A 14,745-nucleotide genomic window follows, 5' to 3' on the forward strand; every position below is an offset into this window, starting at 1 on the left:
CATTCTTCTACTTCTGCCTTTCCTATTTCTGTTCATTGTTCCATAATTCTTCCCAATAATAATAAATTGTAGTGCATAAATCTTAATGACGTTTTGATCACAACACAATCCAGGCACACTGAATTTGTTTTTGAGACAAAGTATCTTCCAATCAACAGATTTTGAGAATAAAACTTTTTAAAATCAGAGGCTTCCTGCACTACACCCTGTTTTCCACTGTATCTTAAAAGTATTATACACGTAATAAGCACCCAAATATCTAAGAACTGCTACATACAGAGTAAGTACATTAGGAAAGGTCGGTCCTAGGGCTGCAGCTCCCACTTCATCTACCAAATCCCCACTATTTGACAAGCAGTGAAAAACAGCCAGAGCAATGTTCCTTGATATGCGGAATGCGAGAAGTTTAGAATTAAAGCATTTTAACATCGCACAGTTCACCTGTGTACTAAATTTCTCCCACAGATGAATTTCCAACTCTTCCCTCCTCACAACTATAAGATCTAAGGCTTCTAGGAGCAATGATATCAACATTTATCTGAGAGTTAAAGAGACAGAACTGTTCTCTAAACATCCTAATAGAGGAGTGGGCTAAAAAGTCAGTATATTATTGACTGTATCAACCACTAATTACCCTATACATACACTGAAGTCGTATACAGTTTGGTTTATATTCATAAAGATAAATACTTAGTATTAAATTCTATTTGTTGCATACAGACAAAATTCATTTGTCTACAAGCCAAGCACTCCAGAGATTCACCTCTTGGTTTGTTGCCTCAATGTATCCTTTATAATGGGACATATACTTTCCATAAATGCATTAACTGTCCCTATCCTTGATGGAAATCAGTTAACTGTCAGCACACTAGACCCTGCCCATTTAGCTAAAGCACTCAAACTCTGCCAGACAGTAGATCACATTTAACACATCTAAGCAGCTGAATATGGTTTTGGGGTTTTGTTTTGTTGTTATTATTCTTGTTTGCTCTCACAAAAAACTTCTATAATTTTTCTCAGTAACTCAGTCCAATGTTCATTAACCCACCTCATAAAGACACTATTCTTTACAGACTTTTTAATCTGAATTCCTCACATAGCAACATTTTTCATTATTTTATTAATTAATGGAGAGGAAAAACTACTATTTGATGGTTCTTCAGAATCCTGAAGATTCTGATCATCTCTCCTCCAAGGAAATAATCCACGTCCTTTGAAATTTTTCAAGTTCTCATTTTCCTGCCTCATTTTTCACCAGCAGACTATTTCTTGCAGTTACGCTTTTAAATTTCTATTAATAAGGAGCTAAGCTCTGAAAAACCACAAAACCAAGGCAGGGTTTGCTTGGAAACCACTGCTTATGGGTTGTTTTGTTTAGTTTTCTTTTAACAAATCTGCATCTAAGAACAGGTCAAAATATTATTTAAACTGCAGGAACACAATCTCATGTATAATAAGACTACTCCTCATAATATGAGTCACAAAACATATACGTACATTTAGCGCTCTGCTCTTCACTTAAACCCAAAGCTCCTTTCTTGATAATTGCCCAGTTCCACAGGTTTACTGCCATTTCTTCAATCTGTACAACAGAAACATTTTCTTAGCCACTTAAAATACTGTCCACCTCCAATAATATTTTCTTTCGTGCATGTTTCACGTTTATGTGACTACTGTGGGTCATTTACAGGTCCTCCATAATCTAGTCCCATTTTAACTTTTCTCCCAAAAACTTACCCACAGAATAATTATCTTATTGTCCCATGAACACAACTTGTTCATTCCTGCGTACCTTTATTCATACTGTTGGCTTCACCTGATATACCTCCTCCCATGATCTTTATGTAACTCAAATCCAAATTCACCCGCACCAAGAACATACATAAAGTTTTCAGCAACCATTACAGTCTTCATTGGTCTCTCTCTTCTCTGAATTCCTATATTAACTAAGTTTTACATAATTGAGCAATTAACTATGCTACTGTGTATCATTTATTCTTTGTTTTTATTGTTACTCTCATTTCCCAACTAGACTCCCTGAAATCAAAGATCATATCTCACTCAATTTATGTAGCACTTATACTACCTGCCAAAGTGCTAAATAAAGAATACATATTAAAATAATAAGATTTATTGTTTTATTATGTTCTGTTCTAGGGATTATGGGGGCAAAGATTCTAGTAGCTTCTTCTGGTTTTATCTATCAGATGGAACACAGTCAACTGGACGGAAAAATAAATCAAGCTCATAGTATCTCAGGAATAAAATTTGCAGTAGATTGGTTTCTGGCAAGAGATCTCTGAAGGCCAACAGTTGGTCCTGGGTGCTACTACTGCCTCAGACCAATATGCCATAGCTCTGGTCTAAATCTTCTGGTGTGCTATAGTGACTATGACAGAAGCTATATACCATTATCTTATCATAAACATATTGGTAGTAATATGACTAAAAGGAATAACTGGAAAAAAATTAAACTCAGTTTGTGTACAATAACGGTGCACAATTGTATTTTAGTTTATTTCCTCAAGACCACTTTTTCCCCCTACAATTCATTTCCCTGATGAGCTTCCCTTTAAATGGATTATTTATGTAGCATGGCCATCATTTCACTACTATTCTGCAGCTAATTATTATGCTCATCTCCATCTCTCACACAGTATCCCCACACCACAGTTGACCTAATGATGACTTTCATATGAAATATTATTTGTTTCATCAGAGCACATGGAGTTAATATTTGACTTAAAATTTCCCAGAGGAACAAATGGTATTTAGGTGGAAAAATAAACATGCACAGTAAAACAGCTTAAAGCTGCCACTTTGGGTATTTTGGAAAGCAATTTCACAACATGAGCCAAAAAATGTTCATACCTTTTTTTTTCTAACATTTTTATTGGAGTATAATTGCTTTACAATGGTGTGTTACTTTCTGCTTTATTACAAAGTGAAACAGTTATACATGTACATATGTGCCGATATCTCTTCCCTCTTGCGCCTCCCTCCCTCCCACCCTCCCGATCCCACCCTTCTAGCTGGTCATATAGCACCAAGCTGATCTCCCCGTGCTATGTGACTGATTCTCACTAGCTATTTATTTTACATTTGGTAGTGTACATATGTCCATATATACACTACCACTCTCTCACTTTCTCCCAGCTTACCCTTCCCCCTCCCCACGTCCTCAAGTCCATTCTGTAGTAGGTCCGCCTCTTTATTCCCGTCTTGCCTCTAAGTCCTCTTTTTTTTTCTTTTAATATATATATTTATTTATTTTTGGTTGCCTTAGGTCTTCACTGCTCCTCACGGGCTTTCTCTAGTTGCGGCGAGAAGGGGCTACTCTTCGTTGCAGTGCGCGGGCTTCTCATGTTGCAGGGCACAGGCTCTAGGCGTGTGGGCTTCATTAGTTGTGGCACGCGGGCTCACTAGTTGTGGTGCACGGGCTTAGGTGCTCCGTGGCATGTGGAATCTTCCCAAACCAGGGCTCGAACCCATGTCCCCCGCATTGGCAGGCGGATTCTTAACCACTGCACCACCAGGGGAGTCCCTGCACCTAGGTTCTTCAAGACAAATTTTTTTTTTGAATTCCATATATATGTGTTCTCATACGGTATTTGGTTTTCTCCTTCTGACTTACTTCACTCTGTATGAGACTCTAGGTCGATCCACCTCACTACAAGTAACTCAATTTTGTTGCTTTTTATGCCTGAGTAATATTCCACTGTATATATGTGCCACATCTTCTTTATCCATTCATCTATTGATGGACACTTAGGTTGCTTCCATGTCCTGGCTATTGTAAACAGAGCTGCAATGAACATTGTGGTACATGACTCTTTTTGAATTATAGTTTTCTCAGGGTATATGCCCAGTAGTAGGATTGCTGGGTTGTATGGCAGTGCTATTTTTAGTTTTTTAAGGAACCTCCATACTGTTCTCCATAGTGGCTGTATCAATTTACATTCCAACCAACAGTGCAAGAGGGTTCCCTTTTCTCCACACCCTCTCCAGCATTTATTGTTTGTAGATTTTTTGATGATGGCCATTCTGACCGGTGTGAGATGATATCGCATTGTAGTTTTTTGTTTTTTAATTAATTTATTTATTTGTATTTGTTTTTGTTTTTGGCTGTGTCGGGTCTTCGTTCTGTGCATGGGCTTTCTCTAGTTGCAGCGAGTGGTGTGTGGGCTTCTCATTGTCGTGGCTTCTCTTGTTACAGAGCATGGGCTCTAGAGAACAGTCTCAGTAGTTGTGGCACACAGCCTTAGTTGCTCTGTGGCATGTGGGAATCTTCCTGGGGCAGGGATCAAACCCATGTCCCCTGCATTAGCAGGCAGATTCCCACCCACTGCAACACCAGGGAAGCCTCTCATTGTAGTTTTGATTTGCATTTCTCTAATGATTAATGATGTTGAGCATTCTTTCACGTGTTTGTTGGCAATCTGTGTATCTTCTTTGGAGAAATGTCTACTTAGGTCTTCTGCCCACTTTTGGATTGGATTCTTTGTTTTTTTGATATTGAGCTGCATGAGCTCTTGTAAATTGTGGACATTAATCCTTTGTCAGTTGCTTCATTTGCAAATATCTTCTCCCATTCGCAAGGTTGTCTTTTCACCTTGTTTATGGTTTCCTTTGCTGTGCAAAAGCTTTCAAGTTTCATTAGGTCCCCTTGGTTTATTTGTTTTTACTTCCATTGCTCTAGGAGCTGGGTCATAAAGGATCTTGCTGTGATTTATATCATAGAGTGTTCTGCCTATGTTTTCCTCTAAGAGTTTGATAGTTTCTGGCCTTACATTTAGGTCTTTAATCCTTTTTGAGCTTATTTTTGTGTATGGTGTTAGGGACTGTTGAAATTTCATTCTTTTACATGTAGCTATCCAGTTTCCCAGCACCACTTACTGAAGAGGCTGTCTTTTCTCCATTGTATATTCTTGCCTCCTTTATCAAAGATAAGGTGACCATATGTTCATGGGTTTATCTCTGGGCTTTCTATCCTGTTCCATTCATCTATATTTCTGTTTTTGTACCAGTGCCATATTGTCTTGATTACTGTAGCTTTGTAGTATAGTCTGAAGTCAGGGAGCCTGATTCCTCCAGCTCCGTTTTTCTTTCTCAAGATTGCTTTGGCTATTCAGGGTCTTTTGTGTTTCCCTACAAATTGTGAGATTTTTTGTTCTAGTTATATGAAAAATGCCAGTGGTAGTTTGATAGGGATTGCATTGAATCTGTACATTGCTTTGGGTAGTAGAGTCATTTTCACAATGTTGATTCTTCCAATCCAAGAACATGGTATATCTCTCCATCTATTAGTATCATCTTTAATTTCTTTCATCAGTGTCTTATAATTTTCTGCATACAGGTCTTTTGTCTCCTTAGGTAGGTTTATTCCTAGGTATTTTATTCTTTTTGTTGCAGTGGTAAATGGGAGTGTTTTCTTAATTTCACTTTCAGATATTTCATCATTCGTGTATAGGAATGCAAGAGATTTCTGTGCATTAATTTTGTTTCCTGCTACTTTACCAAATTCATTGATTAGCTCTAGTAGTTTTCTGGTAACATCTTTAGGATTCTCTATGTATAGTATCATGTCATCTGCAAACAGTGACAGCTTTACTTCTTCTTTTCTGATTTGGATTCCTTTTATTTCTTTTTCTTCTCTGATTTCTATGGCTAAAACTTCCAAAACTATGTTGAATAATAGTGGTGAGAATGGGCAACCTTGTCTTTTTCCTGATCTTAGTGGAAATGGTTTCAGTTTTTCACCGTTGAGCACGATGTAGGCTGTGGGTCTGTCATGTATGGCCTTTATTATGTTGAGGTAAGTTCCCTCTATGCCTACTTTCTGGAGGGTTTTTATCATAAATGGTTGTTGAATTTTGTCAAAAGCTTTCTCTGTATCTACTGAGATGACCATATGCTTTTTCTCCTTCAAGTTGTTAATATGGTGTATCACATTGACTGATTTGCATATATTGAAGAATCCTTGCATTCCTGGGATAAACCCCACTTGATCGTGGTGTAAGATCCTTTTAATGTGCTGCTGGATTCTGCTTGCTAATATTTTGTTGAGGATTTTTGCATCTATGTTCATCAGTGATATTGGCCTGTAGTTTTCTTTTTTTGTGACATCTTTGTCTGGTTTTGGTATCAGGGTGATGGTGATCTCGTATAATGAGCTTGGGAGTGTTCCTCCCTCTGCTATATTTTGGAAGGGTTTGAGAAGGATAGGTGTTAGCTCTTCTCTAAACGTTTCATAGAATTTGCCTGTGAAGCCATCTGGTCCTGGACTTTTATTTGTTGGAAGATTTTTAATCACAGTTTCAGTGTCAGTGCTTGTGATGTTCGTATCTTTTGACATAGTAATTGCTTTTCTGAGACTCTATCCTTTGGAAATAATCCAAAATATGGAGGGGATAACCTCTGCACTGAATAGTGTTCCATAAATCATTATTTACAATAGTGAAAAGTTAAGAACAACATACGTGTCCAATAATAAAGAAATACACAGAAAAAATACGCTAAATCCACTAGAAGGAATATTATTCATCCATTTAAAATAGTGGTCACATTGGCACAAGAATAGACATATAGATCAATGGAACACAATAGAGAGCCCAGAAATAAATCCATGTACCTATGGTCAATTAATCTATGACAAAGACAAAGGAGGCAAGAATATACAATGGGGAAAAGACAGTCTCTTCAGCAACTGGTATTGGGAAAGCTGGACAGCCGCATGTAAATCCATGAAGTTAGAACACTCCCTCACACCATATGTAGAAATAAACTCAAAATGGCTTAAATGCTTAAATAGAAGACATGACACCATAAAACTCCTAGAAGAGAACATAGGCAAAACATTCTCAGACATAAATAATAGCAGTATCTTCTCAGATCTGTCTCCCAAGGCAAAAGAAATAGAAGCAAAAATAAACACATTAGGGACTTCCCTGGTGGCACAGTGATTAAGAATCCGCCTGCCAATGCAGGGGACACGGGTTCGAGCCCTGGTCCGGCAAGATCCCACATGCCACGGAGCAACTAAGCCCATGTGCCACAACTACTGAGCCTGTGCTCTAGAGCCTGCGTTCCACATCTGTTGAAGCCCGCATGCCTAGAGCCCATGCTCCGCAACAAGAGAAGCCACCGCAATGAGAAGCACGCGCACCGCAATAAAGAGTAGTCCCTGCTCGCCGCAACTAGACAAGGCCCGCGTGCAGCAATGAAGAACCAACGCAATCAAAAATAAATTAATTTTAAAAAATAAACAAATGGGACATAATTAAACTTAAAAGTTTTTCCACAGCAAAAGAAAAAAAAAACCATCAACAAAATGAAAAGACAACCTAAAGAATGGAAGAAAATATGTGCAAATTATGGAACTGATAAGGGCTTAATTGCCAAAATATACAAATAGCTCATAAAACTCAGTATCGAAAAAACAACCCAATCAAAAATTGGGCACACAGGGAGATCAACTCGGTGCTTTGTGACCACCTAGAGGGGTGGGATAGGGAGGGTGGGAGGGAAGGAGATGCAAGAGGGAAGAGATATGGGGACATATGTATAACTCATTCACTTTTTTATAAACCAGAAACTAACACACCATTGTAAAGCAATTATACTCCAATAAAGATGTTAAAAAATATATAAATAAAAAATAAAAAATAAACATTTTTTAAAAAATAAATAAATTGGGAAGAAAACCTAAATAGACATTTCTCCAAAGAAAACATACAGATGGCCAACAGGCACATGAAAAGATGCTCAACATCACTATTAGATAAATGCAAATCAAAACTACAGTGAGGTATCATCTCATACAAGTCAGAATGGCAACTACAAGTTATCAATAAGTTTACAAATAATAAATACTAAAGACAGTGTGGAGAAAACTGTTGGTGGGAATGTAAATTGATACAGCCACTATGGAGAACAGTATGGAAGTTCCTTAAAAAAACAAAAATAGAGTTACCATATGATCCAGCAATGTCACTCCTGGGCATATATCCAGAGAAGACAAAAAACTAATTCAAAAAGATATATATACCCCAATGCTCATAGCAGTGCTATTTACAATAGCCAAGGCATGGAGGCAACCTAAATGTCTATCAACAGATGAATGGATAAAGAATATGTGGTATATGTGTGTGTTTGTGTGTGTGTGTGTGTGTGTGTGTGTATGTATACATACATACATACACAATGGAATGTTACTCAGCCATAAAAAAGAAGGAGAGAGCTCCCTGGTGGCCTAGTGGTTAGGACTCCAGGCTTTCACTACCATGGCCTGGGTTCAATCCCTGGTCAGGGAGCGGAGATCTCACAAGCCATGCAGCATGGCCAAAGGAAAAAAAAAAGAATGAAATAATGCCATGTGCATAATGTGAAGTAAGTCAGACATAGAAAGACAAATATCATATGATATCACCTATTTGTGGAATCTAAAAAAAAAATGATACAACTGAACTTATTTACAAAACAGAAATAGACTCACAGACAGAAAACAAACTTATGGGGCTTCCCTGGTGGTCCAGTGGGTAAGACTCTGTGCTCCCAATGCAGGTGGCCCGGGTTCAATTCCTGGTTAAGGAACTAGATCCCGCATTCATGCCGCAACTAAGGAGTCCACATGCTGTAACTAAGAAGTCGGCATGCCGCAACTAGATCCCACATGCTGCAGCCAAGATCCCAAGTGCTGCAACCAAGATCCAGCACAGCCAAAATAAAGAAACAAATAAATATTTAGAAAAAAAGAAATGTGGGGGAGGGATAAATTAGGAGTTTGGGATTAACAGATATACACTACTGTATATAAAACAGGTAAACAAGGACCAACTGTATAGCTCGGGGAACTATATTCAGTGTATCGTAATAACCTATAATGGAAAAGAATCTGAAAAAGAACATATATCTGAATCACTTTGCTGTACACCTGAAACTAACACAATATTATAAATCGACTATACTTCAATAAAATTCTTTTTAATTTTAAAAAAATGACATTGCAAAAAAATGAAAGAAAGGGTAAGATTAATTCTGACTATAAACACTGCATATTCACAAAATGCAGATTTATTCGGCTAATATATACTGAGCACCTAATATGTGGCAAGACTTGTGCTAGGTTTATATAAATGTGTAATGATAAACACAATAAATATATGCAGCAAACAGAGGTAAATAATATGATGATTAGGCTTTCTAGAAAGAAAAATTCAAGGTACTTCTAAAACCAAACAGAACTTCTTGCAAAATAAGACCAGACTCTTACTCTGAACCTCATAACCTCTTTTCACTAACAACTTAACAGAGTAAAAAGAGGTTATAATCTAAAAAGAGACTTCCTTTTTTTTAACATCTTTATTGGATTATAATTGCTTTACAATGGTGTGTTAGTTTCTGCTTTATAACAAAGTGAATCAGTTATACATATACATATGTCCCCATATCTCTTCCCTCTTGCCTCTCCCTCCCTCCCACCCTCCCTATCCCACCCCTCTAGGTGGTCACAAAGCATCGAGCTGTTCTCCCTGTGCTATGTGGCTGCTTCCCACTAGCTATCTATTTTACATTCGGTAGTGTACATATGTCCATGCCACTCTCTCACTTTGTCCCAGCTTCCCCTTCCCCCTACCCATATCTTCAAGTCCATTCTCTAGTAGGTCTGCGACTTTATTCCCGTCTCGCTCCTAGGTTCTTCATGAACTTTTTTTTTTTTAGATTCCATATATATGTGTTACCATATGGTATTTGTTTTTCTCTTTCTGACTTACTTCACTCTGTATGACAGACTCTAGGTCCACCCACCTCACTACAAATAACTCAATTTCTTTTCTTTTTATGGCTGAGTAATATTCCATTGTATATATGTGCCACATCTTCTTTATCCATTCATCTGTTGATGGACACTTAGGTTGCTTCCATGTCCTGGCTATTGTAAATAGAGCTGCAATGAACATTGTGGTACATGAGTCTTTTTGAATTATGGTTTTCTCAGGGTATATGCCCAGTAGTGGGATTGCTGTGTCATATGGTAGTTCTATTTTTAGTTTTTTAAGGAACCTCCATAGTGGCTGATCAATTTACATTCCCGCCAACAGTGCAAGAGGGTTCCCTTTTCTCCACACCCTCTCCAGCATTTATTGTTTGTAGATTTTTTTAATGATGGCCATTCTGACCGGTGTGAGATGATATCTCATTGTAGTTTTGATTTGCATTTCTCTAATGATTAATGATGTTGAGCATTCTAAAAAGAGACTTCTATGTAAAAAAATACACTAACAACTTTAGAACTAATTAACAAATTTAACAAGGTTGCAGGATACAAGATCAATACACGAAAAACAATTACATTAGCAATGAATAATCTGAAAATTAAATTACGAAAACAGTACATCTATGATAACATCAAAAGAAATGAAACGTAGAAAATTTAACAAAAAACTACAAAACTTACACTCCAAACTAAAAACGCTGAAAAATTAAACAATAAATGGAAAGACACGCCATTTTATGGCTTAGAACACTTAATATTGTTAAGTTGGCAATACTCCCCAAATTGATCTATGGATTTATGCACTACCCATCAAAATTCCAGCTGTCTTCTTTGCAGAAATTGGCTAGCAGATCCTAAATTTCATATGGAAATTCAAGGGACCCCAGAATAGTCAAAAGAATCTTGAAAGAGAAGAACAAAGTTAAAGGACTCACATTTCCAATTTCAAAACTTTCTACAAAGCTACAATAATCAGGAGAGTGTAGTACTGGCATAAGGACAGACATATAGATCAATGGAATAGACCTGAGAATCCAGAAATATACACTTATATTTATGGTCAATTGATTTTTGATAAGGATACTAACACAAATTTAATGGGGAAAGAACAGTCAACAAACATACTGGGACAGCTTGATATCCACATGCAAAAGAATGAATTTGGATCCCTTCCTCATATGATATGCAAAAGTAAACTCAAAATGGATCATAAACCTAAAGGTAAGAACTAAAACTATAAAACTCTCAGAAGAAAACATAACAGTAAGTCTTCACGACCTTGGGTTAGGAAAAGCCTCCTTAGATATGACACCGAAAGTATAAACAATAAAAGAAAGACTTGATAAGTTAGACTTTTACAAAATTTTAAACTTTTTTGCTTCAGAGGATACAATCAAGAAAGTGAAAAGATAACTCACAGAATGGGAGAAAATATTTTGCAAGTCACGTATCTGATAAGTGACTTGTATCTGGAATATATAAAGAACTCCTACAACTCATAATAAAAAGACAACTCAGTTTAAAAATTGGCACAGGATCTTAATAGATATTTCTCCAAATAAAATATGCAAATGACCAATAAGCACATGAGAAGATGCTCAACATCATCAGCCATCAGGGAAACAAATTAACCACAATGAGATACCACCTCACACCCATTAGGATGACTACTATCAAAAAATAGAAATAACAAGTGTTGGTAAGGATGCAGAGAAACTGGAACCCTTGTGCACTACTGATGGGAATTTAAAATGGTGCAGCCACTATGGTAAACAGTATGGCAGTTGCTCAAAAAAAAAAAAATAGAATTACCAGATGATCCAGCAATTCCACTTCTGGGTATATACCCAAAAGAATTGAAAGCAAGGACTTGAACAGATACTTTTATACCCATGTTCACAGCTGCATTATTCACAAAAGCCAAAAGGTGGAAGCAGTTCAGGTATCTATGGACTGATATATAGATAAACAAAATGTGGTATGTACACATAAAGGAATATTATGAAGCCTTAAAAAGGACAGAAATTCTGGGGGAGGGGAAAAAAAGAAGGCAGAAATTCTGACACATACTACACCATGGATAAATCTGAGGACATTATACTGAGTGAAATATGCCAGTCACGATGTGAGAAATACTGTATGATTCCACTTATATGAAGTACCAAGAGTAGTCAAACTTATAGAGATAGAAAGTAGAATTGTGGTTGCCAGGGTCTGGGGGAAAGGGAGAATGGGGAGTTGTTGTTTAATAGGTATAGAATTTCAGTTTTGGAAGATGAAAAGAGTTCTGGAGATTGGTTGCAAAACGATGTGAATGTACTCAATACTACTGAATTTTACATTTAAAAATAGTTAAGATGGTAAATTTTACATTATGTATACTTCACCACAATTAAAAATAAAACAAACACAATGAGATACTACTTCACACTCACTAGGATGGCTATAATCAAAAAGCTAATAATAAGTATTGGTGATGATGTGGAAAAACTGGGTCAATTTTTGACCCAATTTGATATGCTGCCGGTGGGAATGTAAAATGGTACAGTCACTTTGGAAAACAATCTGGCAGTTCCTCAAAATTTAAACAGAGTTACCATATGACCAGCAATGTCACTCCTAGGTATATACCTAAGAGAAATAAAAACATAAAAACCTGTACATGAATGTTCATAGCAGCATCATTCATAGTAGCCAAAAGGTGTAAACAACCCAAACGTTCATCAACAGATGAATGGATATACAAAACATGATATATCCGAAGAATGGAATATTATCAGCCATAAAAGGTAATGCAGTACATGGGACTTCCCTGGTGGCGCAGTGGTTAAGAATCTGCCTGCCAATGCAGGGGACATGGGTTCGAGCCCTGCTCTGGGAAGATCCTACATGCCGCAGAGCAACTAATCCCATGTGCCACAACTACTAAGCCTGTGCTCTAGAGCCCACGAGCCACAACTACTGAAGCCCACGTGCCTAGAACCCGTGCTTTACAACTAGAGAAGTCACCGCAATGAGAAGCCTTCACACCGCAACAAAGAGCAGCCCCCCGCTCGCCACAACTAGAGAAAGCCCACGCTCATCAATGAAGACCCAACGCAGCCAATCAATCAATAAATAAAACTCAAGCTTTCAAATGGAAATTAGAATTAAAAATAAAAGTAATGAAGTACAGATACATGCTACAACATGGAAAAACCTTGAAAACATTATGCTAAGTGACAGAAGTCAGTCCCAAAAGACCACATACTGTATGATTCCATTTATATAACATGTCCAGGATAGGCAAATCCACAGAGATGGAAAGTAGACTAGAGGTTGCCTAGAGCTGGAGGAGAGAGGAGGAAATGGAGAGTGTCTGTGAATGGGTGCAAGGTTTCTTTTGGAGGTGATGAAAATGTTCTAAAGTTAACTGTGGTGATGGGTGCGCAACTCTGTGAAATACTAAAAATCACTGAATTGTACACTTCAAATGGGTATATTATATGGCATATGAATTATATATAAAGTTATATATATAAAGTTATATATATATGAGACGTATTTACAACAAACTTTATTCTCACCTTTCCATGTGTGCAATCACCAAAATGGAAGGATCTGCCCAAGGTAAACATTCCCAAAAGTATTTCAGAACCTCAAGGCAATTTCTAAATTAAGTGACAGACCTCCAATTAAACACTAGAAGACAAAACCCAAAAAAGCACCACTGAAGCCTTATATTCAACTGCGTTCCCCGCTACCAAGTACCACGTAGTTTCTTACTTTGCTGAAGAAGGAAGGAAAAGAGAACTATTATTTTTTTTTTATGTATTAATTTTATTTATTGGCTGTGTTGGGTCTTCACTGCTGTGCGCAGGCTTTCTCTAGTTGCAGCGAGCAGGGGCTACTCTTCGTTGTGGTGTGCAGGCTTCTCATCATAGTGGCTTATCTTATTGTGGCACACGGGCTTAGTTGCTCCGTGGCATGTGGGATCTTCCAGGACCAGGGCTCGAACCCATGTCACCTGCGTTGGCAGGCGTATTCTTAACCACTGTGCCACCAGAGAAGCCCAAGAACTATTATTAAGTGACTAACTGCTATGCACCCAGGACCTTAAATATGTTATTTTGTTTACTATTCACAACAACACTGGGAGGTGGGTTTTATTATGCTCCTTTTAACAGATGAGAAAACTGAAGCCTAGACAGATTAAATAGTACATATTAAATTTGAGGCATATTTTTCCATTGGTTTCTAAAACAGTATTTTCCCTAAATGTGCCATTAGGCTTGATTTCCATGTATTTAGATTTCATGTTAATCATGAAGTCTATTTTTTTACTTATACATTAATTAAAACAGTGAATCATCAAAACTTATAAACAAAATCATCAAAACTTATAAACAAAATACCAACCTGAGAGTCCTGCATTTCAGCCATAGACTCCCTGTTGATATTTGCTATGTCCGCGAAGAGTCTATCAATTGTCTCAGGTATCATAGATGAACCGTCTTTTATAAGCAGGTTTTCAACCATTTCTGAAATAACAATAAATGATAAAAGTGCTGTGAACTATCACCACTGGCTGAAAGTAGCAAATCATTCTGAAATCTGTTCCTAGACCTTTTGTCAAATGAATACAGCATGGAGAAACTTCAATACTCCTTAGAGTAAAACCAAACTGGAGATAAAGTTTATTCTAGCTAAAGGCAAAGTATAATTTTCAAATAACATTTGTATTTCCTGGGAGTCACTTGTTTATAACTTAATCATCATTACTCATTCTCAAAGTAAAATGCATTGACTTCACAAATAGTCATGTTATTATAGGTCATCTTAAAACTACAGAAGAGAAATTAACAATGTCTTCAAAATTACAAAATGTAGAAATTCTGAAGGGAGACTTAGATACATGCCCTGTAAAACTAAAATACTTATTAATACTTTAAAGCATCAGACAGACATACGCTGAAGTCTTGACCTTACTT

At 37.1% G+C, this 14,745-nt stretch overlaps 1 protein-coding gene across 1 annotated transcript in view; it reads right to left on the reverse strand.

The window, feature by feature from the left end:
- Positions 1-14,745, reverse strand: part of TEX11 (testis expressed 11) — a 345,012-nt gene that overhangs the window by 306,018 nt on the left and 24,249 nt on the right. Inside the window, exons 3-4 of the mRNA XM_012535167.3 lie at positions 14,174-14,295; positions 1,498-1,582 (exon numbers count right to left, since the gene is read on the reverse strand). Of these exons, the coding sequence (XP_012390621.2) occupies positions 1,498-1,582; positions 14,174-14,295 (207 nt within the window). The remainder of the gene's footprint in view (positions 1-1,497; positions 1,583-14,173; positions 14,296-14,745) is intronic.

Source organism: Orcinus orca, chromosome X, assembly GCF_937001465.1.
Source record: "Orcinus orca chromosome X, mOrcOrc1.1, whole genome shotgun sequence".
In the NCBI taxonomy this organism is placed as follows: domain Eukaryota; kingdom Metazoa; phylum Chordata; class Mammalia; order Artiodactyla; family Delphinidae; genus Orcinus; species Orcinus orca.